This window comes from Odocoileus virginianus, chromosome 13 (assembly GCF_023699985.2).
Source record: "Odocoileus virginianus isolate 20LAN1187 ecotype Illinois chromosome 13, Ovbor_1.2, whole genome shotgun sequence".
Classification (NCBI taxonomy): Eukaryota; Metazoa; Chordata; class Mammalia; order Artiodactyla; family Cervidae; genus Odocoileus; species Odocoileus virginianus.
Window position 1 is genome coordinate 51,498,617 of NC_069686.1, and position 26,726 is coordinate 51,525,342.

Sequence of the window (26,726 nt, forward strand, 5' to 3'; positions counted from 1 at the left end):
TCAAGATTTCCAGGAGAAATATCAATAACCTCAGATATGCAGATGACATCACCCTTACGGCAGAAAGTGAAGAACTAAAGACCGTCTTGATGAAAGTGAAAGAGGAGAGTGAAAAAGTTGGCTTAAAGTTTAACATTCAGAAAACAAAGATCATGGCACCTGGTCCCATCACTTCATGGCAAATAGATGGAGAAACAGTGGAAACAGTGGCAGACTTTATTTTGGGGGGCTCCAAAATCACTGCAGATGGTGATTGAAGCCATGAAATTAAAAGACACTTACTCCTTGGAAGAAAAGTTATGACCAACCTAGACAGCATATTAAAAAGCAGAGACATTACTTTGCCAACAAAGGTCCATCTAGTCAAGGCTATGATTTTTCTAGTAGTCCTGTATGGATGTGAGAGTTGGACTATAAAGAAAGCTGAGTGCTGAAGAATTGATGTTTTTGAACTGTGGTGTTGGTGAAGACTTTTGAGAGTCCCTTGGACTGCAAGGAGATCCAACCAGTCCATCCTAAAGGAAATCAGTCCTGAATGTTCATTGGAAGGACTGATGTTGAAGCTGAAACTCCAATACTTTGGCCACCTGATGCAAAGAGCTGACTCATTGGAGAAGACCCTGATGCTGGGAAAGATTGAAGGCAAGAGGAGAAGGGGACGACAGAGGATGAGATGGTTGGATGACATCACCGACTCAATGGACATGAGTTTGAGTAAACTCTGGGAGTTGGTGATGGACAGGGAGGCCTGGCATGCTGCAGTCCATGGGGTCGCAAAGAGTTGGACAGGACTGAGTGACTGAACTGAACTGAACTGTTGAATCATGTACTGATTTCATTATTGTAGATAATCCAGTTACATATTAAGTGTTAATAGTTGCTTGGTATTTTACAACCTCAACTGAAGTTATAAAGTAAGTATTCCACAAACCTCCTGACAGTTCCTTGAAGATGGAGCTGGCCTGGCGTTTAGTCCTTATTGTACTTTTAAGTTTTTCTTGCTGGGGTTTAGACTGGGACTCTGATAAAAATTTCATCTCAGCTGCTGGTCCTCTAACCAACAACTTGTTACACAACCTGAGGGATCCCCTGGGAAACCAGGATTCAGCCTTTGTAGCAAAAGATGAAGAAATTTATGTTTGTCGCCAGCCACTGCCTGCATTCCTGCCAGAGTACTTTAGGAGTGTCCGTGCCAGTATGATCACCCATTACAAAGTATTTCTGCCGTGGGCACAACTTCTCCCAGAAGGAATCTCAGAGAACCCAGACAAGGATACAGTGCTGTGCTATCGGCAACTGCTTGAGGCTCTCAAGAATGCTGAGCTTCAGCCCCTGGTGGTTCTACACCACCAGACCCTCCCTGCCAGCACTCTCCAGAGAACTGAGGCCTTTGCCGATCTGTTTGCTGCCTATGCCTCCTTCGCCTTCCACTCCTTTGGGGACCTAGTTGAGATCTGGTTCACTTTTAGTGACTTGGAGAAAGTGATCACGAAGCTTCCCCACCAGCAATCAAGATCTTCACGTCTGCAGATCCTCACTGATGCCCACAGAAAAGCCTATGAGATTTACCATGAAAAATATGCTTCTCAAGGTGAGTTCACACAACCCTGATGGCTGATCCACCGGCAGCCTTCATCAGCCACCTTCATCCATCCTTCTTAAAGTAGGACCCAGCATTTCTTTCCACTTACTTTCGACAGTTCCCTCATAGCTATTTATAAGTGAGAAATTAATACCATCCTGAAGATTTCTTGGTGGAGGTAGGTAAGGGCGTCTTGTATTGTATCATGCCCAACATCCCCTTTAAAAAACATCTTTAAACCCTCCTTACCTAGTCTTGAGTTTACATTATTATCAATTATGTTTCTGTCTTTCCTTCTTCAGTCTTGCCTCCCTGACTCTCCCTAGGATTTCAAGATTGCCCATTCTCTCAGCCTCCCTGCTTTCTTTTTTACATTTTAATTTATATATTTTTGGACCATGCTGCGTGGCTTGGGAGAACTTAGCTCCCCAACGAGGGGTCAAAACCATGCCCCCTGCAATGGAAGCTCAGAGTCCTAACCACTGGACCACCAGAGAAACCCTGAGCCTCCCCATTTTTCTTAAGTAAAGCGAACTACATGTTCCACTTGAAGCCTATATTCCAGCAGCGGAGACAAATACAGGATAAAATAATGATATGCTGATGGAGAGTGAGAAGAGCATGATTACAATTGTCCATATTCCTGTTCATAGCTAATTTAGGCTTCCAATTCAGTAGGTCTGGACAGACTCAGGACATTGATTTTAATATATTCCCTAGATGAATCTGAGGTATACCAATTTTGAGAACCAATTAGATTGGATTAATTAGATTAATTGGATTAGATATGCTTTCTAGTTTTTATTATATACAGTATATTTATATATCTGTATACTTGTATATTCTACTTTTTTTATTTATTTTTAATCAGAAGATAATTTCTTTACAATTTGGTGCTGGTTTCTGCCATACAACAACATGAATCCGCAATAAGGACACAAATTCCCCCTCCCTCTTAAACTTCCCTCCCACACCATATTCTACTTTTGAAACTTCACATATTCAATTAATAGATTCTCATTTTAATAAAAACTCTTTGAAAGTATGATTATCAGTGTTCTTACATGTTCGCATTATATTGATGGCTCATTTAAGATATTTCATTTTTACATATTAGTTTAATTTTCACAATTAGAAATTATGTTGCAATGAACATATGTATAAATGCCTGCCTTCAGATAAATTCTTTCTGACAGATTCCTTTAAAAAAAGAAGAATTGCATGGCTGTGCCGAGTCTTCACTGCGGCACATGGGCTTTCTCTAGCTGCACCACGTGAAGCGCAGGCTTCTCATCGCAGCGCCCTCTCTGCTGCCGCCCCCAGCCTCTATGCTTGAGGGCTTCAGTAGTTGCGGGGCATGGGCTTAGCGGCCCCATGGCAGGGGGGATCTTCCTGGACCAGAGAGCAAATCTGTGTCCCCTGTTTCGGCAGGCAGATTCTTTAGCACTGAGCCACCAGGGAAGCCCTCTGAGATTCTTGAAACTGAAATTACTAGGTCAGAACATGCGCATTCTTTAAGACTTCAAGAATGTTCCTAAATTACTTTCCAGAAAAGTTGTAACTTTATACTAACAATTACAAAATTGTTCTTCTGACCCTCTCAGCCTGTTTTCAGTGATGTAATTGTTTTATCATTGGCGTAGACAGAAACAGTTGATAAACTGATCTGTAATAAAAATAGAAAGAGTTTTCTTCAAGCCAAATGAGGACTATATCTTTGGAAAGAGCCTCTCAGAAATCTCTGAGGAACTCAAGAAAAATATGGTCTTAAGCACAGTTTTATATTTCGTCAGAAAAAAGAACATCAACCACGACAGGGGTACATTCCTGTAAAGTTTTGAAAAAAGACAGATTAGTATGTGCACAGAGAGTGTGTACGCCTCGCTACCCGGGAAGGAAGCCTTATTATCAAAGGTGTACTAACACTGATGTCCCAGGAAAAAGGCATTCACCTCTATCTTCACAACAGACATTCTTCTGGACAATGCATCTTCTTCTTTAATGGTTAAAGCACATGGACAATGTATGTTTAATAGACTACAAAACAGGATGTTCTAGTTAGCAAAAAGTTTATGTTAAATCATGTATAAGCTGGAATGACTTCCCCAGATCTCAGTATGTAAAAATTTTCTTCCATCATTGGTAATTTGATGGCTGAGAACTATTATCTCCTTAAATTCTTTATTTGCATGTGTTCAATTATAGAGAGGTTAAACATTTTTTCTGTGTTTAAAACAAAATCAGGGCAAGGGAAGAAACAGTGGGAGTGTGGTTGGGGCTATTTTAGATATGATTGTCAAGAAGGCTGTCCTTGGACCACCTTTTTAGCCTAGTGGAAGGAGGGAGAGAGAAACCATAGGATCTGGAGGATTACACACCTTTGGGTGAGAGAACAACCCTGCCGTGGGAACCACAAAAACCCAGCTGCTGGTTTTATAAACTGCAGAGCAAGGGAGAAGAGGATATGCCGGATTTGAAACCGGTTTCTTTAAAAGCCTATCATGGGACGAGTGAGAAAAGAAATAAATATTTACTGACTGTAATTCTACTGAAGAAGCTTTGAGTAAAATGAACTTTGAAAGAAGGCAAAGCTAGACATGGATCATCTGAAGCTGAACAAAATCTGTCTTATTTTGAGGACTAATTCCATAGAATTATTTTATTTTATTTTATTCCCATAGAATTATTTTAAATTATAAAGCTATATATACATGTTTGTTAAAATGTTCTACATATTTCATTTTTGATCTTCATCAGGTTACTAAAGACTGTTTCTTTCTTAAACTCATATTTGCCTTCTTTTCTTCTGCTCATTTCTCCCAGCCTTCATTTCATGTTTTATCAACATCATTAGATTGTCTGTCCCTGATATAATGCGGGACACAAAGTAAATTCTCTTCTCAGTCTCTTTACTATTCAAAAAAGCAGTTTTCCATCTTCCTTTCTCTGTCTCATTCATCCCCCCCTTTTTAATCCAATTCCATAATTTTGCTGTTCTTTGTAAAATACATTTTTAATATACCCAAAAAAGTTACATATGTTGATTAAAAGCAAAATATAACTTTTCAAGGACAGGGATATTGAATAATATCCCCTGAACTGAAAAGAAATTTTGAGACCAAAAAGTGAAGCAGGCAACTCCATAAAGTGTAATTATGGGGTTTATTGTGGGTAACTTACATTTGGGTTGGATTGGCGATCTGGAAGCATTTGCAGCTGCCTTCCCCACTGCTGGGCTTCCCCGATAGCTCAGGTGGACAAAGAATCCGTCTGCAATGCAGGAGACCCTGGTTCAATCCCTGGGTCAGGAAGATCCCCTGGAGAAAGGAAAGGCTACCCATTCCAGTATTCTGGCCTGGAGAATTCCATGAACCGTATAGCCCATGGACACGACAAAATGTCGGACACAACTGAGCGACTTTCACTTCCCCACTGCCAAAAGTGGTACGGGGAATTTAAAGGGGCCAAAGCTAAAAATACAGTCTGACTACTAAGGGAGTAGCACATTTGCCCCAATGGGAGCCGGGGCTTTTCCTCCCCCTTGGGGTCTCATGACCATTCTTGTGGACCATTAACTGTCTGTGTCAGCTGAAGGGCATTCTCCCAGTTCTTGCATCAGATGAAGACAAGGGTAAAAGTTGGTAGGAAACTTATCTGGCTTGGGTGCATTTCTTGTGAGTACACCAGAGCTCAGTCACACAGGAAGGGAGGTTGGTAGGACTGCAGGCCTAAGAAGGAGCTGAGAAAATGGAGTCAGTGTGATTCAGCCACACCATAGTTAACATCCATGAAGTCACCACTCAGTCCAGCAATTAAGCTATAACAATAGTGTGATGGTTTTGTAACATATAGAAATACTGAATTACTATTTATACACAGAATAACAGTGTTGTAGGTCAATTATGCTTCAATTTTTTTAAAGCAAGAAAACAGCAAAAAATGAAATTATGTGTACAATATAATATCTCCTAGGTAGATACCCAAGAGAAATAAAAGCAAATGTCAAGGCAAAAATATTTGTATCACAAATATTCATAGCAGTATTATTCATAATAACCAAAAGTGGGAATAACCCTAACGTCCATCAATTGATGGATAAACAAAAAGTGGCATAGTAGTAAAATGGAATATTACTCAGCACTTGAAAGGAGTGATGTATTGATTCATGCTACAATATGATAATTCTTGAAGACATTATGCTGAGTGAAAGCAGCCAGCCCCAAAAGACCATATATTATATAATTTCATTGATATTAAATGTCCAGAGTAGTAAAATCTATAGTAGAGATGCTGAAGTAGAGCAGTGCTATCTGGGGCTAGAAGAGAGAATGGGAACTGACTGCCAATGGGTATGTAATATCTTTCTGGGTGACTAAAGTGTCCCAGAATTAGCACAGAGAGTTCCACAGCTTTGTAAATGTACTAAACATAACAAAATTTTATAGTTTAAAAGGATGTATTTTATAGTATATGAATTATGCCTCAATTTTAATGTAAAAATTAGAAAGTTGAGGGTTTATAAGACAAAACAAACCATATCACAACTTTTGTCTACTTGTATGTTTTTCCCTATCTCATCTCCCATTCTCCCCACTCCATCCCAGGTTGGCACTGTGCTAAATATTCCATCCATCTTGCATTAGACTATGGCTTCCCCCTCCCACATTTGGAGTCACAATGGATGTACAAGGTCAAGCATTTCAAATAAAATAATTAATTACAGGAAAAGTGGCCTTTTACTAAATATATTTCAGCCAAGAAATCACCATGTTTAAAAAATATGTTTAAAAATTAAATTCCCATTTATTGATGATTAGAAAATAAACAATCTGAAATGAAGTTCTGATTTTTTTCTAAGGAATTTTTTATCAGGGTGTGAGTTACCTACAGTGAAATGCATGGGTCTTAATTTAACAGTCTGATCTATAAAATTGAACCCACACCCTTATCAAGATATAAAATTGAAACCATCCCCTCATCACAATATAAAACATTAATCAACACCCCTGAAAACCCCATTTCTGATCATTGTATCCCTTCCTAATCCTTACCCCAGAAACAAACGTTGATCTGGCTGCTGTCAGTATAGGTATGAATGGAATCACACAATATGTACTATTCTGTGTCTGTCTTTTTCCATGAGCATGTTTGTGAGATTCATTTATTTTGTTGCTGTCAGTAATTTGCTGTTTCTTTCTTTTAAGCGGTTTCTATTATGGATGTATCACAATTGAGGGGCACTTGGGCAATTTCCAGTTTTTACCTCTTATAAATAAGTTGCTATGAACATTCTTGTACAAGGTTTTCCATGGGCGTATGTTTTTGTTTCTCTTGAATAATACCTAGGAGTGGAAATGCTGGATTACAGGGGAGAGATGTATTTGACTTTCTAAGAAACTGCCAATTTCCCAAAGCACTTGTTCCATTTTATACTCCCACTAGCTATGTGTGAGAATTTCAGTAGCCTCATAATCCTTACTAACATTTGGTATTTTCATCCTTTTCTCTTTTAGCCATTCTGATGGTATCTCATTTAGATTGCACTACTTTTTTTAAAAAAAACTTTCTATCCCAATTGCGTATGTATTTAAACAATTTAGTGTCCAATTTTGCTTGGTTTGGAATTTAGCATGATGAAAGAGTATTATACTTTTTGTAGTCCTCTAGGACTTTTTTGTTTAAACAAAGCTGTTTCCAAGGCTTATTCATATTGTTGGATAGAGCTATATCATCTTATTTTCACTGCTAAATGATATTCTACTGTGGGACTAAGCCAAGTTTTATTAATTCATTTTCCTTCTTATCAACATTCTAGTTTTCAAATTTTGCTATTATGGACATAGCCATTATGAACATTCTTGCACATGCTTCTTTCTGCGTATGTTTAAGAACTTCACTTGTGTTTATATTCAAGTGATTGTTAATTGGGGGGATGTAAATATTTAGCTGTGAGAGATAAGTTGTTTTCCGTTGTGGTTATACCAGCTTACATTTCCCTGAGCAATGTATAAGTTCCTGTTGACCTCTTCCAACACGTGTAATTACCAAAATTATAAATTTTTGCCTATCTTACAGATGTAAAAATATTTCTTTGTCAGCCTTTATCATCTTCTTTACCTGATTCCTATTCAGATTGAGCAGGTCTTCATGTGTTTATTAGCCATATTTATTTCTTTTGTATAATTCCTGTTTTGCCTTTTATCCATTTATGTTTTGACTTGGTGGAATACTTTATATATTCTTTAATCTGCATTGGGTATATGGGATGGTGGTATTTTTCCACTTCTTTTCAATTTTTTCATGGAGACTTTGAGGAACAGAATTTCTTACTTTATACAAAATTATCAATCTTTTCTTTTGGTAGATTTTTTTATAAGTTCATTTGTATCATTTCTTAAAATAATTTTGTGCATTTATTTATTTTGGGCTGTGCTGGGTCTTCTTTACTGCGTGGGCTTTTTCTCTAGTTGCAGTGAGTGGGGGCTACTCTCTAGTTGCAGTGTGCAGGCTTCTCATTGCGGTGGCTTCGCTTGTTGCAACCATGAGCCCTAGGGCGCTCAGACTTCAGTAACTGTGGCTCATTGGCTCAGGAGTTGCGGACACTGGGCTCTAGAGCAGAGGCTCAGTAGTTGTGGCACACAGGCTCTGTTGCCCTGAGGCATGCGAGATCTTCCCGGATCAGGGATCAAAACTGTATCTTCTGCGCTGGCAGGCGAATTCTTTATCACTGAGCCACCAGAGAAGCCCCCACTCCCTCTCCCCTCTACTGTGAATCTCAAAGATATTAGGTAATTGTACATCTTTCCAAGCACATTATTTAGTCATTTTCTGTCATTGTGTCATTGTTGATATTTCTTAAAGATTAAGGGGTAATCATTTAAAAGTCAGAGATAACCTGAAAAATTAAAAGCTATTGGTGGTTAAAAGTTTTTTCCTTTCTAATCAAGACTTTTAAAAAATTAATATTACTTTTTTGTTTGTTTTGATTTTTACTTGTTTTGCATATCCAGGGCCAAGGAAGCAATTTGTTCAGCATGTTGGTAATATACCCATAGGAAGATAGTCTATCAATACAAGCAAACCTTTAAAGCATTTTTACTTTTTATTACTTTAGTTCTTTATTTACATGTATTTTGAGTTATAGGTATGTGACAAAATGTTAAACCAAACAACTACTTTGAAAACAGATTGAGTTGGTGATTTGAATTTATTTGGTTATTTTAAAAAGTACTTTCCTTTACCTAAATTCACTTGAATCCAAAATTTGAAGTATCCCAGTAACTCACTGAAGTAACTGAAGTAGTGACTTGTTTCAAGATTGCATACATCCTACAATAACATTATTTTTAGAACAGTTTTAGATTTATAGAAAATCTGAGCAGATAGTACAGAGTTTCCATATGTCCCTGTCCCTAAAACCTGTTTCCCTTAATATAAACATCTTATATTATTATGGGACATTTTTTGCAATTAAAGAACCAATGTTGATACCCTATTACTTACAAAAGTCCATGTTTTATTCAGATTTCCTTAATTTCTCCTGCATGTCCTTTTTCTACTCTAGCATCTCATCCAAGATACCACATTATATTTAGTTGTCATATCTCTGTAGGCTCCTCTGAGCTGTGAGAGAAGTTACAACCCTGTGCATTCATGGCCGGGATGTAAATGGTGTATCCACTATGGAAAACTGTATGACAGTTCCTGAAGAAATTGAGCGGACAATTACTATATGGTCTGGCACTTGTGGGTATACACCCAAGAGAATTGAAAGCAGGAACTTGAACAGATATTTGCACAACCGTTTTCATGGCGTTATTCAAAGCCATGAAAAGATGAAAATAATCCATATGCCCATACAAGGATGAATGGATAAATAAAACATGCTAGATACATACAATTGAATGTTATTCAGCCTTAAATGAAATTCTGACACATGCCACAGCATGGATGAACCTTGAGTACACTACACTAAGTGAAATAAGCCAGACACAAAAGGATAAATATTGTATGACTCCACCTATATGAAGGACCTAGAATGATCAAACTCACAGAGACAGAAAGTAGAATAATGATTACCAGAGACTGGGTGGAGGAGGGAATGGGGAAGTATTCATGGACCCGGAGTTTCAGTTTGAAATGATGGATATTTGGGGAGGTGGATGGTGGTGACAGTTTGCACAACAAAGCCACTTGAAAAAAATTTAATGGTGAATTTTATGTTATGTATTTTTACCACAAATTTGAGAAGTTCTTCTCTAATGACTGTGTGTTGTTATAAACCTCCTGCTCAAGTTTGCAATGCCCTACCGTGGGAAGGATATGAAGGAAGATTCTTGGCAGAGAGTTAGTTAGAAGGCCGGCAGGAGGGCGAACATCTCTCTCATAGGAGAGTCGAGTTGCACACAGCGCCTCCTACCTGCCAACACTGGAACACCATCTAGGGCGACACTGGGAACTCCCACCCTCCTCTTGAAGCTTTGATACTGGCAGTTCAATACTGGCCTGATTGATTGGTTTTATTTAAACATTTGGGGCAAAAGGGAGAGGAGCAACCAAACAGAGGCTGTCTTGTATGAACAGTAACAATGGCTTTAGAGGAAGGACATACTTGTGTGATGGAAACAGAACTGAGTATATCCTTAAACAAAATCTAGTAATACCTGCGAGGGACATGAACTCACACACTGCCATGGGCTTGAAACAGTTAATACTCAACCCCCAGCACATACTGATTTTGAGTTCTGTAGACAAGAACACTGACCTTTAACCATATCCAGCAAAAATTACAAGATAAATTATCTTAAGCCAGGGCAATTACCCCCCACTTCAGTCCCAGAGAAACATGAACTGCCAGCTTAGAATGAGGGTCCAGTTTTGAGTAACCTGCATTTTACGTTATTTTAAGAAGTATAGTTTGCGCTTGCCCTAGAAACCAGTTAGGAATAATATCGGAAAGTTTATTTTGTATGATATGAGACTTTCTGGAACCTCAGGTACGTTTGTTCACTCTGAGTTTAAAAACAGCTTGTAAAGTCAAATAGGAGTGATGTGTGAGTCAACTGCATTTAGGGATTAACTGTCCTCCTGTGTCATGTCCTTGATCCAGAGATAATACTAAAGTGGACATTTAAAAATGTTCAGGGCAGGCTGAGAACATATGTTCTACGTGTGCTGATGTGATGATAGACTGAAGTGTGGAAAATCTGTGGAAGGTGAAATGGCTCCATGGGGCACAATCACTGAATAACTGGAAAATAGCATTATCTTATCAGAATGAGGACCAAATGTCTCTGAGTGATATTCCGTGCTCAGAGGATTTCAAAGTTCCATTATGCTTATCAAAATAAGCACTTCAGTAGTTGGCGGCGGTTATTAATAGTGGTTTCATTGACTGAGGAGATCTTTCTCCTGTATGGAATTTGAATGTAGGAGAGAGGTCAGGCATATAATCTTGTAGTTTAAGTCTCAAACTCTGGCTTTAGGCCATTTTGTTTACTCTTTCCAAAGCACAGGTCTGAGCACCTGCCTAGGCACCCATCCTAAGCTTGCTATTTGGAGAGACTCGAGAAATGTTGAAGCTTGCTCCTCAGGGAGCACACAATCTCAGCAGGAGATAAAGACTTTTGTGCATCAAGGAGTTAGCTGGTGCTTCTAACAACTGAGGCATCCCAAGTCCACCACATGAATGGGTGCATGCTCAGTCATGTCCAATTCTTTGCAACACCTTGGATTGTAGCCTGCCAGGCTCCTTTGTCCACAGGATTTTCCAGGAAACAATACTGGAGTGGGTTGCCATTTCCTCTTCCAGGGGATCTTCCCTACCTAGGGATGAAACCCGCGTCTCCTGCATCTCCTGCATTGGCAGGTGGATTCTTTGCCACTAAGCCACCTAAGAAGCCCACAGCAGCGTGTTTCAAACTGTGGTCTGAGCACCACTGTATCTGAAGCACCCAGGAAGCTTGTTAAAAGTCTCTCATTCCTAGGTCCACCCCAGTCGGCTGACAAGAAGGACAGGTGATTCTGATGTACATAAGCTTCCACACCACTGTTAGGTGATCAAATGTCAAAGTGAGAGGGTACAAGCCGCACAGGTCTTTATTTCCTTCATATTCTCCTCAATGCACAGTAAGGGTTGAATGGACGTCTGCACAGTGAATAAGGACAGGTAACATCAGCCCCCTGAGAACACCCCACCTTTCCAAAGTCTCTCCACTTGGAACTCTGAGCTGTTGTTTAGACCAACAGTTCCCAAGACTTAGTGTGTGTGAGAATCACCTGGAGAGCTTGTAAAGCACGCAGAGGCCAAGGTTTATTAGGAACTGAGACACAGTTCTCTCCATTCTGCCTTTTACATTGTGTGGGGTTAGGGAAAGGAACTGTTTTTATTCTTGCAAAAGACTTTACAAGTGTCTTGCACTTCACCATTCTGATTTACATGAAACAGTCTCTAAAGGGACATTTCTTAAAAAGCTACCTTGTTTTCTAAAATCTCAGCTAGAGTAAAATCATGTGAGTGATTTCTGCAGAAATCTTTTTTAAAGTTGGTGAACGTGGACTAGAAAGGCCAATAGAAAACGAGTTCACCAGTGGCTTCTGGGGTCACAGCCTCCTTCCTCTCTCACTGACATCCCCTTGTCTGGTTGGTTTCAGGTGGAAAACTCTCTGTGGTCCTGCAAGCTGAGACAGTCTCCAAGCTCCTGCTAGAACCATCTACGTCTGCGCTTGTCAAGGTAATGACAGCAAAAAGAAATAGAATCTGTAACTTCTGAGAAAAGTTGCAAGTTTAATTTAAAAAAAAAATAGAAATTTTTGTCGACTTGACATTCTTGCTCTTTAAATTTATTTTATTGACGTGTACTTGACCTACAATGCCGTGTTAATTTCTACTGTACAGCAAAATGATTCAGTTATATATATTATATATGTGTGTGTGTGTGTATGTGTATATATATATATACACACATTCTTTGTAACATTATTTTCCATTCTGGTTTATCACAGGATATTAAATATAGTTCCCTGTGCTATACAGAAGGACCTTGTTTATCCGTCCTACAAATAATGATTTTCTTGAAATTCTTACAAATGTCTCTTCTGAGTGTTATGCATTCTCTAGATTTATAATTACTTTAAAACAAAGTCTTATTTGTTGTAGCCCCAGCTCTCACTTGGTCAAGTGTCAGCTTTTGCCTACACAAAGACATCAAATGCCTCTGGTCTTGCTCCTTCTTAAAAAGAGCTTATCAGAAGAGAAGTCAGTTTTGTATTTTTTGTTTGTTTTTTAGCAAAACAGATACTAGGGTAAGAGGTTTTTTTTTTTTTTTTTAATAACAATAATAATGTGGTCCCTGGAGTGCCCATCCTGCTTTCTATCTCCTCTAAAAACAACTTTTAACTATAATTTTAGTAAGAAACGTTAAAACATTTGAGCATTTAACAGCTTTGGCCCTTGTGATGTTGAGTGCTGGGCGGCGTGGAAAGCCCTCTGAGAAGACACCTGATTCCTGTGGTTGTGCGGCCCTGTGTCTCTGCTGGGATGGAGGCCCCATATGTCAAGGTCCAACTTCAGATTTACAAGCTCAGGGATTTAAAAACCAGACATGATAAGGTTCTGAAATGACCAGGTCCAAGACTGATAGTATGACCAAAATACCAGAATATCTAAATTCTTTTACAAGGGGTGATAACTGCTATCAGTTATGAGCTCAGGAGACCAAAGTGCTGATCAGAAAATGCTTGTCAAGCAGTAGTCTTTGAACTGGTCTCTCTGCCCCCAGCCCCCCCCACCCCCGCCACGCAGTGCATCTTTTGCTGAATTCCCTGCTGAGAAGCTCCATTGCCCTGAAATGGTGAAATTCCTCAGAGCCTTCCAGAACGCGGCTCACCAGGACCCTCCTGCTGTCTCTCTGGCCTCACCTTTTCCCCATTGTGTATGCTGTGCTCTCCACCAGCTCTCCGGCATCCCCCACCTGAAGTCCTATCCTCCTTGCCTTCCTCAAATCTCTCCCAACAAAATTCTACCCGTTTTTAACATCAGTGTGAATATGCCCACCATAAAGAGGCTTCTGTTAATAACACTTCCCACTAAACCTGATGTGGTCTCTCCCCGCTTGGAACATTTTAGCCATTTGTTTAGATCAGCAGTTCTCAAATCTTGGCATCAGAATCACCTGGAGAGCCAATAAAGTAGAAAACGTGGGGGGAATCCTGGGCTTTCAGAGCCTTCCCACATTCCCAGGTGAGTCTAATTCCCAGCAAGGTTTGCTGCTGCTGCTGCTGAGTCGCTTCAGTCGTGTCCGGCTCTCTGCGACCCCATAGACGGCAGCCCATCGGGCTCCCCTGTCCCTGGGATTCTCCAGGCAAGAACACTGGACTGGGTTGCCATTTCCTTCTCCAATGCATGAAAGTGAAAAGTGAAAGTGAAGTCTCTCAGTCGTGTCCGACTCTCCGCGACCCCATGGACTGCAGCCCACCAGGCTCCTCCGTCCATGGGATTTTCCAGGCAAGAGTACTGGAGTGGGGTGCCATTGCCTTCTCTGTGCCAAGATTTGAGGTGTGGACTTTTCTTATATCACTTAGAACTTCCTGCCTGTTCTTCATGTGGTCAGTACATTTACTAACTCTATCAAGTTGTAAGTTTCTGTGGATCCTACTAATCTGTAAACACAGCACAGTGACTTTCAAGAGCATGAAGTCGATGATCACGTGTGCATGGAGCTGATAGACAAAGCAAGGGCTGAGGGGGCCAAGGGGAATGTTCCAGTGGAGCTTGCCAGTAGGGAGCAAGCCTGTGGAATGTTGGGTACACATGACAATAACTTGATTGGAAAAGCCACGGGGAGCAGTGGAGAGTCACTTATCTAAGGTCACAGTGCACTGGGCTGTTCCCAGATGCCATTACCCACAGTCTTTGTCCCAGGGGAAGAGAAGGGGCGAACACCGGCAGCAGTCTGGTTGTGGCCAGGAGAGAAATGACTCGCTGAAAAGGGTGGAGACTCTGAATCTGTAGGTCTTAAAGTATATGCAGAAATAGACAGGGTGGAGAGGTATGTCCTTAATTGGAGCACAGATAGGGGTGTCCATGAACCATGAAAGCTCTGTTCTTGGATTACAGTGTGGGCCAGGCTAGGGCCAACGGGAGTGGACTTTAAGCTATGGTTTGAAAGTAGCCAGTAACTATAGCCTACAATTAAAACTCCAAACTCCGGTAGAGTCTGCAGAGATTACTAAGTGGCCTGTGGGTGGCTGAAACTCCAAAGCCTCTGTCCTGCAGAGTGGAAGGGCCATGAGAAGGCTTCCACCCAGGGCAGCTCTGGCCTCTGACCCCTTTCCTTTAGAGTATACTCACTCAGTGGAAACCCACCCTTTCTGGCCCACACTACTTCTTTTACTCACTCACTCACTCATTCAATCGTATGCATTTACTGAGCCCCTCCTGTGTGCCAAGCACTTTGCTGAGTGCACACATGATGCATTCCTCACGACACAAGAAGCACACCCCATACACATTCTCATCTTGTCCCCAGCTTTTCCTCATCCTGCTTCTCCCTTGGAAAGTCCCGGTTTGGAGTATTCCACTCAGTAACAAGGAGAGAAACAAAAAAAGAACAGTTCTGAGCAGTTCTTCATCTTGAAATTGTTTATGTTCTAATGATTCTATTTGCTTATTTCCAGGATGCAGTTGACTTCGTCTCTCTTGATTTATCTTATGAATGCCACAATGAGGCAGATTTACCACTGAAGCTGAGTGAACTGCAAGTAACTTAAGCTATTCTCCACATTGATGATGAATGGCAAAGGTTCCTGGTACTAGGCATTTAATGCTTCAGCTGATGCATAAACTGGTGGTCCAGTGGTTAGGACTCCATGCTTTCATCACTACCAAGGGCCTGAGTTCAATCCCTAGTTAAGGAACAAAGTTCCCACAAGCCTTGCAGCACAGCCAAAAAAGAGTCTGTATACACACAGGCTTCCCTGTGGCTCAGCTGGTAAAGCATCCGCCTACCATGCAGGAGACCCGGGTTCGATCCCTGGGTTGGGAAGATCCTCTGGAAAAGGAAATGGTAACCCACTCCAGTACTCTTGCCTGGAAAATCCCCTGGATGGAGGAGTATGGTAGGCTACAGTCCAAGGGGTCGCAAAGAGTCAGACATGACTGAGCGACTTCACTTCCACTTTCTTTCATGCATGCAGCTTTGTCTGAGGAAATTCCCATAGAGAACCCCTGGAGGTTAGGTAGTCTTCTCTGGAAAGGATAAAAAGGGTTGGCTTGTTCAGGTAAATATTCACATGGACCCTCTGCTCTCTCATGTAGAAAGCTACTGAGAGTCAGAATTCGTGTTCATTCTGAGATTGAAAAAGACATTTCGTAGATGTGGTCACGGAAATATTTACCTTAACAAGCCAACCCTCACTCACTCTCCACTCTCCCCAGAGCACCTGCCTGCCCTTCTCTGAGCCTTAGCTGCCGCTCCCCACCGGCACACAGGTGTCTTAGGGCCTGGGGGGACCCACCGCATGTCCACAGGTTCTGGATTCTGCAGGAGCTGCGTGGGGGGGTCCTGCATGCCCTTCTCAGAAGAAACCCTGCTCCCCAGGGAATTCCCCACTCAGCAGACGGATCCTCTAGCTCTCCAGTCCTGTGACATCACAGGCCGCCCCACTATGCGTGGATCTTCCGGGAAGGAGAAAACCCTCTATTCCCTTAATAATTTGACTTTACCACACTGACCCGGCACAGGGAAGGAACAAAGCTACGTGAGTCACAGCCCCACTAACTGGTTCTGAGCCAGTTACTCTCTTTCTCAGAGCTTAAGTCACCTCATTGTTACTGGTGGCTCTGAGAAAATAAAGAACCTGCCAGGCTCCTGTGTGAGTAGCTGCTGTTGGTATTTCTCAGTGGCTGTTAACTATTCACAGGAGGGGAAGATAGTGTGGGGAAAAGGACCAAACCCAAGAAAAAGTAACTTAAAATGAGGTCAAACAACTTGTCAGCCCAAAGATGTTGCTTTTGATACCGAAATTACTAGAAATGGCAGAAAAATGACACCTGGTCCAATTTTAATGAAGATAGTTTCTTTTCAATTTCTTTATGGAAAATGTCAGACATATCCAGTGGTAGAAAGAAAAACATAATGAAGCCATCTCCAGGTTCAGAAGCTGTCACCTCAGGGTTGATCTTGCTTCATTTATACCCTACCTCCCCCCTCCCCAAACCAGACTGTTCTGAAGCAAAACCTCGACGTTATAAACATCATGACGGCAGCACCTGATGGAGCTTCTTGTAGTATCTCAGGCCCCTGACGTGGGCAGATGGCCTTGTTCCTGGTCCTGATACAGCGACTAGTTCTAGGAGGTACCTTGTGGCCTGAGGTGACAGGATAGATGAACCTATGTCTTTGGCGGGGGTCTGTATAGAGAATGGCCTGTGTTATAGAAAAGTGTTGTTTTTTTCCTCCCTCAAGTCTGGAGTCAGCTCCCTTTATTAACTGACATAGCTAGCGGTCATTTCCAAAACCACACTGAGTGTTGTGGCTTCACATCTTGAAAATCTGTCCCTGTTAACTAACAGCTTACTCTCAGCAGCTTCGGTTCACTTGCTGGCCTATATCATTTTCAGACCATTGAACCAAAAGTGAAAGTTTTCATCTTCAGTCTGAAACTCCAGAACTGCGCCTCCACCAGGAACAACATAGCCCAGCTGCTCTTCAGCCTTCTCAGAGGTGAGCGGACCATCCCTGGAGAGGTTTGCAGTGACGTTTGGTGCCTTAGCTTGTAGGGTAGCGATCTTGAGAGTCTGGGGTTCCAACAGGAGGAGCGATCGAAGAAGGTCTGGTCTGAGAGCCTGACCTAGATGCGTGGAGTGTTCCTTGCCTTCTTATTGTTGGTCATTTAGTTCCCACCGACCCAAGAAAGAAGAGAAGATCTGTACAGCATGTGAAGGATGCCAGGGTCTCATGGAGATGAAGACCATCAGGCCAGAGACGTCAGGTGTAAGCCTGGCAACAGCCCTGTGCCTATCTGTCTGCTTCCACTACTCCTCCCTCTAGGGTCTCTCATCTGTGCCCCACCTTGCAGGACTGCTCTCTGCCCACCCCAGACACTTTTACTTTTGTTCATTTCCCCATTGCCTGATCAGCGTCTTCAGTTACAGGACCCCACAACTCATGGACCATCTCCACAATGTCTCTTATTTCAAATTCTTGAGAGTGCATCTGATGGGTGGGCCATGCATCAGAAGACTTCTCCTGGGACTTCCCTTGGTGGTCCAATGGTTAAGACTCCATGCTTCCAATGCTGGGGCTGCATGTTCGATCCCTGGTCAGGGAACTAGGATCCCGTATACTGTATAGCATATAAAAAAGGTTAACATTACATTTCATAAAAATTTTTTAAATGATTATTAAAAAGAAGAGTGTCCTGGTCCAATCTGGTCAAGGGAAAACGGTGTCCATTAAGGCCTCAGGGGCTGAGGACCAGTAGACACTCTGCAAGAAGGGATCGGGGGCAGGCTTCTGGGTACCTGATATCCAGTTCAGTCTCCCTGTAAGGTCAGAATATGGGAGATGTTGGTCGTGCCCTTTCTATCACCTATAACACTGAGCTGGCTTCACAGACCTCATGAACCACAACCATGGATGCCACAGTAACTCTTGCCCTAAGTCATCTTTGGAGTCATGATTTCTGTTCTTAAATCCCATCCCTTTCTAAGTGGTTGAAATAGTCAATCTTATGTTTATAGTTTCTTAGAAAAAAGATTCCACCCTCTCCTCATGTTTGAGGGCTTCTGAGTCAGTTGTTCTCTGTGTTTGGTCTCTAGAAAAGCAGCATCAGCATCACTGGGAACTTGTTAGATATTCACATTCCAGAGCCCACCTCAGATCAGAAAACCCTGCTCAGAAACCTGGGAGTAGGCCCAGCAATCTGCATTGAACAAGCTCCACAGGTGATGCTGATGCACGTGGAAGTTTGAGAACTGCTGTTCTTAGTAGGAAAAAAAAAAATCACATGTGACCGCCTTAAATCTTAGCCTTGAAATTTTCCAGAGGGGCTTGGAACCATTGCTTGGAGTTTGGCTGTGGTATATGAGTGAGGAGAACTGTTGATGGGCAGTCATGCATAGTTGGGTGAGCTTCAGGTGGAGTGAATTAAACTTCTTCTCTTACAGCCATAAATGAAGACCAAGTGCTCATCATTGGGTTTGATATTAGTACATTCCTGAGCTGTTCATCAAGTTCCAAGAAAAGGTAATGTTAGATTTCCTGTTTGCAGGAACGTTCGGCTGTTCTTCACCTGTGTAAACTCACAGAATTGTTATCATGTGCCTTTTGGATGAGTGGGTCCTTTGTGGCCATTCTGGACACGAGAAATGGAGACTCAGAGGGGAAAGCTGGGAACAGTGTCCCTGGGCCCCATGCAATTCTGACATTCTCACCAATCATTCAGCCTCCTCTAGTTCACCAAGTGCACACAACTAACGGCTGATGTTTGAACCCCTGCCTTCCAGTTAAGATCTTGTTGGAGGCATTGTTAGATGATGAAGAGCAGGCTGGGTTCATGATAGACCTGCCCATCACTGAAGTTATGTGGTCTGAGTAAAGTGAGTTCTCTGCACCATTTTCTCTCGTGAAATGTGAAGCATATTACCTGCAAGGAGACAGCATAGATGGGAAAGTCAGCCGTGCACCAGGCAGAAGCCTAATTCAGTGGTTTCTCAGGACAAAGTTTTTAAATTATTGTGGGATTGCAAATAATTTCTTAGCACATGACTAAAGTACAAAATTTGTAAGACACATACTAAAAAAAAAAAAAAAAGCAGATCTGCAGTTATTTCCATAATCATGTCAGTCTCTTGCACTTACCTGGAAAAGGGCAAGGCAACACATTCCAGTATTCTTGTCTGGAGAATCCCATGGACAGAGGAGCCTGGTGGGTTGCAGTCCATAGGGTTGCAAAGAGTTGGACATGACTGAAGGGACAGTGCCCACGCGTGCATGCACTTACATTCCAATGCATTTCTCGAGTGAGAAAAGCTTGGTGAGGAAGTCAGTGCAGGGAGTTTCCCAGAACCCTCAGCACTCCACAGGAATATGATGCACAATGGAATGTCTCATACCCTGTGTCAAGGAAGGACTAGGGGCAACCATTAGCTTCCTAGACCTTCAGCTAGAGCTCGCTGCAGACAGTTCTAGCATAGTTCTGTCCAAGATCATAAGCTTCAGTGCACTACCTCTTTGTACCTTTTCTTCTCCCAGCACTTGGCTGTCCTCAGCCATGTCTCCCTCTACTGTTCAATCCTCTCAACTCACTTCAAATCAGCAGTTCACATCACCAGACCCTAGGCAGCCACATGTCAGGCTTTGTGCTGAGAGTATGAGAAGTATATTGCAGGTATACTGCATGAGCAAGCAGGTCAAACCTGCTCTCTGTTTATACTTGGAATCAGCTGAGGAGTGCTGGGCTGTGTTTTTTGGAAAATAAAACTGAAGAGGTCATAAGTAAGGGGGCAGTCTGAGAAAGCAGTGATTATAAAACCCCAAGATGACATGAGACATCAGTTCCAGGGTTCTCTTTCTAACGGCTTGATCTCTTGCTAATTCTCCTGAAGGGAAGGTCCAATGTTGGCTAACAAACTGAGAGTGGGCGAATGTTGATGGATAATCTGCAGGTGCTAGGGCAGGTGGAAGGGGGTTCTGGGAGGACAGACATCATTTTCTCATTGGAATGTTTTAGACTCAGAAATGAGACAGAGAGGCCCACCAGTGACTCTGGCAGAGAGTGTGGCAGGAGATACAGCACTGCTCCCCAGAGGAGAAGATGAGAGCATTACCTGGGGTGCTCTGAGGGGTTAGAGTAGGGAGTGAGGGACACCTGGAAGGCTGGGCATACGGACTTCTTGAGCTAAATCTCTACCCAAGTGAGGCAAACCCAGGCTCCAAGGCCTGTATGGCGAGTTCTGTTTTATCCAGGGGGAGTTTATTTCTTGAAAACCTCTTTTCACCCAAGCCAGAAGGACGGTCATGATCAGAAGGGTTGGGTCAGAACAGCTGAGTGGGCACTCCTCTGGGTCCCTGATGCGTTCCAGACTCATGCATCTGTTTTGGATAATCCACAGCTACAGGCCATCATTTCCCGTCACCACTTTTCTACCAAAGGCAGATGAGTTGATGCTTCATAAAAACAGAAGGAGCTTAAAGCTTGAACCCTGGAGAAGGGCATGGCAACCCACCCCAATATTCTTGCCTGGAGAATTCCATGGACAGAGGAGCCTAGTCCTAGGGGTAGCCTAGGTAGACTGTAGCCTAGCTACAGTCCATAGGGTCGCAGAGTCGGACATGACTGAAGGGATTTAACACACACAGATTTGTAAGGCCCCACTCCATGGGAGAGAGGTCTTTCTGCAGGGTCCCTGTACCAGTTCTGCGCTCTGGGCCAACCTTGTAAAATGTCAGCCCCTCTCCACTCGAGAGCCCTAGGACAGGGAGCTGCTCTTAACTCTCCCCTCTGTGTTCTGTTCTCCAGGCTAAACACACCCACCTCTACCAACACTTCTCGAGGCTGCCCCCCGCTGGTGAAACTGCCGCAAGTTCTCAGACACTGCTCTCCAGCCCACACGACAGGGAGGGAGAGAGAAGGAAAACAGACTAGAATTAAATAGAATATATCAGACTTGGTTGTGTATGAAAACAGCTTTTTAAAAATAATTTTATTTATTTTTGACTCAGCTGGGTTTTCATTGCTGCACGGGCTTTTCTCTAGTTGAAGAGAGCGGGAGCGATGCAACTTCTCATTGCAGTGTGCAGGCTTCTCATTGCAGTGGCTTCTCTTGTTGCAGAACATGGGCTCAAGGCCGCTCTGGCTCCAGTAGTTGCTGCACAAGTGCTCACTAGTTGCAGCTCCCAGGCTCCAGAGTACGGACTCTGAAGCTGTGGTGCACAGGCCTCGTTGCTGAGGCACGTGGGATCTCCCTGAATCAGGGATGGGACTCATGTCTTCTGCATTAGCAGGCGGATTCTTTACCACTGAGCCACCAGGGAAGCCCCCAAACTAGCATTTCTGTGTTATGTTTTATTTCAGCTATGTTTATTTCAGATATATTTATTTCTGAATAAATACTTATGTTCATAAAACATAACACATATATGCATATAATGTCCAAACATCTGCACATATACATAGTGATATGTGGTTAAAAGCACAGACTCTGAGCTCTCTCATTTGCAAGCTGTATAATCAAGGAGTTCTCATTTTTAAAAAAGATAAAAGTTTATTGACATAAATGAAGCCCAGAGATGGACAGTCTAGAGTGGGTAAAATCATCAGGAATCCAGGCTCCTCTCTCATTGCTTTGTCACCCTTGACAAAACTTCTACCTCATGGTGCTGGATGGATGCTTGAGCTCCTGCCATTATGACCATAACCCAGGCAATATGAAGAAGAAAGGAGGTTGTAGCTGGGGTCGATATTTAAGTGGTATAGATCAGTAGAGCTGTACTGGTAGTTCAATTACTGAAATATTTCTGTACCAGCTGGCAAACAGCTGCTGGCCCCTGATGCCCAGAAATTACTCACTTCTTTAAGTCTCAGTTTCCTTCTCTGTAGGAAGAAGATAAATCATGTGGTACCTATCTCATACACTTATTTTGAAATTTAAATGAGGTAATTAATGGACTTTTTTTATCACAGTGGCCAATATAGAATCAAAAGACTCAACAATTGAAGTCATTATCTTTAGCTGTGTTTTACAAATATACGTTATAAGAAGAAAAATTTCATCAGAACTGAAGACCGTATTCAAGGGTGGTCTAATACAGAGAATAGTAGCATTAGCACCGTATTTTCAGTTATGCAGGTGCAGTGATAACTTGCCTAAGTTCAGTTCAGTTCAGTTGCTCAGTCATGTCCAACTCTTTGTGACCGCATGGACTGCAGCACACCAGGCCTCCCTGTCCATCACCAACTCCCGGAGCTTACTAAAACTCAAGCCCATTGAGTCGGTGATGCCATCCAACCATCTCATCCTAACTTGCCTAAGAAGGGGTAATAATAATAATTTCCCATCTCCCAGTCACTTCTGCCCATCACTTAGAGTCAGTGTTATTGGAATCTTTACTGACTAAACACATTGTCACCATTCATCAGCCTCAGGTCACCTATAAACTAGAGTCGTTCCTTATTATGTCCCTTTATATCACTTCACTCCCTCAGCTGGTCTTGTTCTCTGAGTGACGGCCTGACCCTCCAGACTGCCCTGCAGCTGGGCCTGGACACAGCGGTAGACGCCTGGCCGCCCCGCTCAGCCTATCAGAGAGTCTGGGAAGTGTTTGCCAACCAGTCCAAGGCAGAAAGGGATGCTTTCCTGCAGGATGTTTTTCCTGAAGGCTTCCTCTGGGGTGTCTCCACGGGAGCTTTTAAAGTGGAAGGAGGCTGGGCCGAGGATGGAAGAGGGCCAAGCATCTGGGACAGAGTCGGGCCCCAGAACACCGCCAAGGGCCCAGCAACGCCAGAGGTGGCCAGCGACAGTTACCACAAGGTAGACACTGACGTCGCCCTGCTCCGTGGCCTCCAGGCCCAGGTCTACAAGTTCTCTATCTCCTGGTCCCGCATCTTCCCCACTGGGCAGGGGCGTAACCCCAACCCTCGGGGCGTTGCCTACTACAACAAGCTGATTGACAGCCTGCTGGACTCACACATCGAACCCATGGCCACGCTCTTCCACTGGGACCTGCCTCAGGCCCTGCAGGATCGCGGCGGGTGGCAGAATGAGGACGTGGTGGATGCCTTCCTGGACTATGCGGCCTTCTGCTTCTCCACGTTTGGGGACCGTGTGAAGCTGTGGGTGACCTTCCATGAGCCGTGGGTGATGAGCTACGCGGGCTACGGCACCGGCCAACACGCACCGGGCATCTCCGACCCAGGGGTGGCTTCTTTTAAGGTACTTCCCATCCTTGCCGTGCCTACTTGTTGGAAGGGCATTTGGTTGGAAAAACACTCTTTTACCTTCCCATCAGCAAGTCTTTCCTTTTTCTTCTTTAGAGGAAATTGGAGGGAGGGAAGGAACTGTTAAAATTGTTAAAAGTGCCAAACGCTGTTCTGGCACTTTAAAAATTGTTACTGCATCCTCAGAACAGCTCTGATAGATGAGGGAATTGGGGTTCAGGAGGAGAAGCAATTTGGTTGTGATGACATTGATAGTGGGCTAGCAATGTGAAGCCAACATTTTGAGCCCAAATCTACTTGACTCCAAAGCAAGCTTTCCTTGTCAGCCAGGACTTAACTGCAAATCACAGAAAACCCAACCTAAACTGACTTGAAAGCAAGGAGGGAATTTCTGAGTTCAGGAAACTGGAAACTCCTAGTTGTAGCCGATCAGAGTAGAGTTGTTTGGACCAGAGTTGATGTTACCAGGACTCAGTTTTTCCTTTTCTCTTGTTCCCCTCTTTGGCTTTATTCTTGGGCTTCCCAGTAGCCAGATGGCTGCAATCCTTCTCCCATATTTCAACATCAGTAGAAAACAGGAAAGATGTCTTATCACTGTTCTGGCAAATGTCTCCTGTGCTCATGGTCTCTGTGTGGGTCGCGTGCTCATCCCTGAACCAGTCACTGGGTCTAGGCTAGGGGGCTGTGAAGCTCAGGGCAGATCCCAGTTCTACCCCTCAATACTGGCTGAGAGATGGGGAGGTGGGGACGGAGGAAGTTGATCTTTCCAGGGGGCAATCAGAGTATCACTTCAACAAGAAGGGGATGTATAACCTGAAAACAAAATACATTTTCTTTTTTTGGCCACATGTGACATATGGGATCTTAGTTTCCCAATCAGGGATTGAACCGATGCCCACTGCAGTACAGGTGCAGAGTCTTTAGCAGGGAAGTCCCTGGAGACAAAATTTTAAATATCTTCATATGGGTCCCAAGCATCGTCTTCCTTTTTCTTTAAAATCTCCCAGAAAAGCTACCAGCTTCACTGGCAACATTCTTCAGGATAAGCACGTTAGTCTGGCTTTCCCCGGCCACACTTTGGGTTCTGTTCTGAAATGGGCTTCCCTGGCGGCTCATGTGGTAAAGAATCTGCCTGCAATAAGGGAGACCCGAGTTCAATCCCTGGGTCAGGAAGATCCCCTGGAGAAGGGAGTGGCAACCCACTCCAGTATTCTTGCCTGGAGAATTCCATGGACAGAGGAGCCTGGCGGGCTACAGCCTGTGGGGTCACAAAGAGTAGGACATGATTGAGTGACTAACACACACAAGCTGTTCTAAGACAGGAGTGTTCACTGTGCCCCATGCTAGATAAGTCATCAAGACATTAAAACCTTTGAGGGGCGGGGAATGATACTAACACATATTAGAAAATTAGAGAGCAATTCAAAATATGCCCAGAGTGAGCTCTGTAAGTGACTCAATATAATGCCAGAACATAGCACTTAAGTCAAGGCTTCCATTCTTCTCTTGTTCAGCACACTTGCTTGTTCTCATTCAGCACACTTGTTCACCACACCCACGGAGAAAGAGAACACTCCTGAAAGGGGAAGGTTTGGACCTTTCTGTGTTTTTATTGTGAAGCTCATCCCATCCTTTTCTCCTTAGGCTTCTTATCCCTACAGCTATGTCTCCTGAGATTTTCCTATAGAGACTGTGATGAGAAAGTCCACCTCACTTTTCTCTCTCAATTCTTCCTTTTATTTATAAAACATTATGATACCAGTAAGGAAAATTTTCAAAGAAAAGATCTCTCTCATAATCTTACCAGTATTTCATTCTAGTCGCAGTTTTCTTGCATTCACAGTGTACCCTCGGCATAGTACCTTTGATTTCTGTTGTTGTTGCTGTTGTTTTTATTGAGGTATAGTTAATTTACAGTGCTGTGCCAATCTCTGCTGTATATCAAAGCAGCTCAGTTATATACATATATACCTTTTTAAATATTCTTTTTCATTATGATTTTCCCCAGGACATTGGATATAATTCCCTATACTATACAGTAGTATAGTATATAATATATATTATATTATATATGGGTGTTTATCTATCCCATATATAATAGTTTGCCTCTACCAACCCCAAACTCCATCCCTCTCCATCCCTGTTTCCCCCTGGCAACCACAAGTCTATTCTCTGTATCTGTGAGTCTGTTTCTCTTTTGTAGATAGGTTCATTTGTGCCATATTTAGATTCCACATATAATATCATATGGTACTTGTCTTTCTCTTTCTGACATATTTCACTTGGAATGATAATTTTTGGTTGCATCCATGTTGCTGCAGATGGCATGATTTCATCCTTTTTTTCTGGCTGAGTAGTATTCCAGTGTATAGATGTACCGCATCTTGTTTATTCATCCCGCTGTCAATGGACATTTAGGTTGCTTCCATGTTTTGCCCTGACACCAGCAAGCTAAGAAGGGAAGCATTCCTGCTTTTAAGAAAGGAGCACGGTTTGCTGCTGGAGGTCAGGGCCCAGTTAAGAACTAATATTTGGTACACCAGAGCAGTCGGGAGCTCCTCTTCATGGAGCAATGTTCTGGTACAACATTCTTCAAACACAGGTGTCAGCCTCTTCACATGATGGAAAGGAAAAGGAGCTCAGTGGTAACAAACCCCTTCCCGCACCCCAGTCTCTGCTCTCTGCCCTGCCCACACAGCCGCAATGAGCCCTTCTGGGAGGATCCAGAATGACCCACTTCCTGCAGACAAAGCTGAAGCCGAGAGAGAAGATGGTTTGAATTTACTGAGCTTGTGACAGAGTCGACTTAAATCTCGATTTGTTATGCTCCACACGCCCCAGCTTTGCCCAGTGTCTCACGGAGCTCTGCCAAGGAACCGTGCTGACTTTTGTAAGACCATGAGTTGAGTCTACTCACAGATTTTGGTGGTGGTTTCTCTTCCTAGATTTCATTAAGTAGAAAGGAGATCAGGCAGGCTAGAAGGAATTTTCCCCTCCTTTGTGTTAACTAAAATGATCCCCCCTTCCAATTAGTTGTTGGCTAGTTAGTCAATAAGCCCTTACTGAGCACAGAGGCCATATAGCACCATGAAGGACAGTAGAAGCCTGGGGTTAGATGGCCTGCGTTTACCCCTTCTCCGGATCTGTGTTCCGCACCTGTATTGTAGAAATAGTATTTGTACTTGCCAACTAAGTGAGGATC

General features: G+C 43.0%; 1 protein-coding gene across 1 annotated transcript in view; it reads left to right on the top strand.

Annotated features, from left to right (window-relative positions):
* Positions 1-951: 951 nt before the first annotated feature.
* Positions 952-26,726, top strand: part of LCT (lactase) — a 48,168-nt gene continuing 22,393 nt past the window's right edge. The window contains exons 1-6 of the mRNA XM_070476272.1: positions 952-1,591; positions 12,236-12,315; positions 15,260-15,343; positions 17,205-17,307; positions 18,753-18,831; positions 22,793-23,519. Coding sequence (XP_070332373.1) covers positions 952-1,591; positions 12,236-12,315; positions 15,260-15,343; positions 17,205-17,307; positions 18,753-18,831; positions 22,793-23,519 — 1,713 coding nt within the window. The remainder of the gene's footprint in view (positions 1,592-12,235; positions 12,316-15,259; positions 15,344-17,204; positions 17,308-18,752; positions 18,832-22,792; positions 23,520-26,726) is intronic.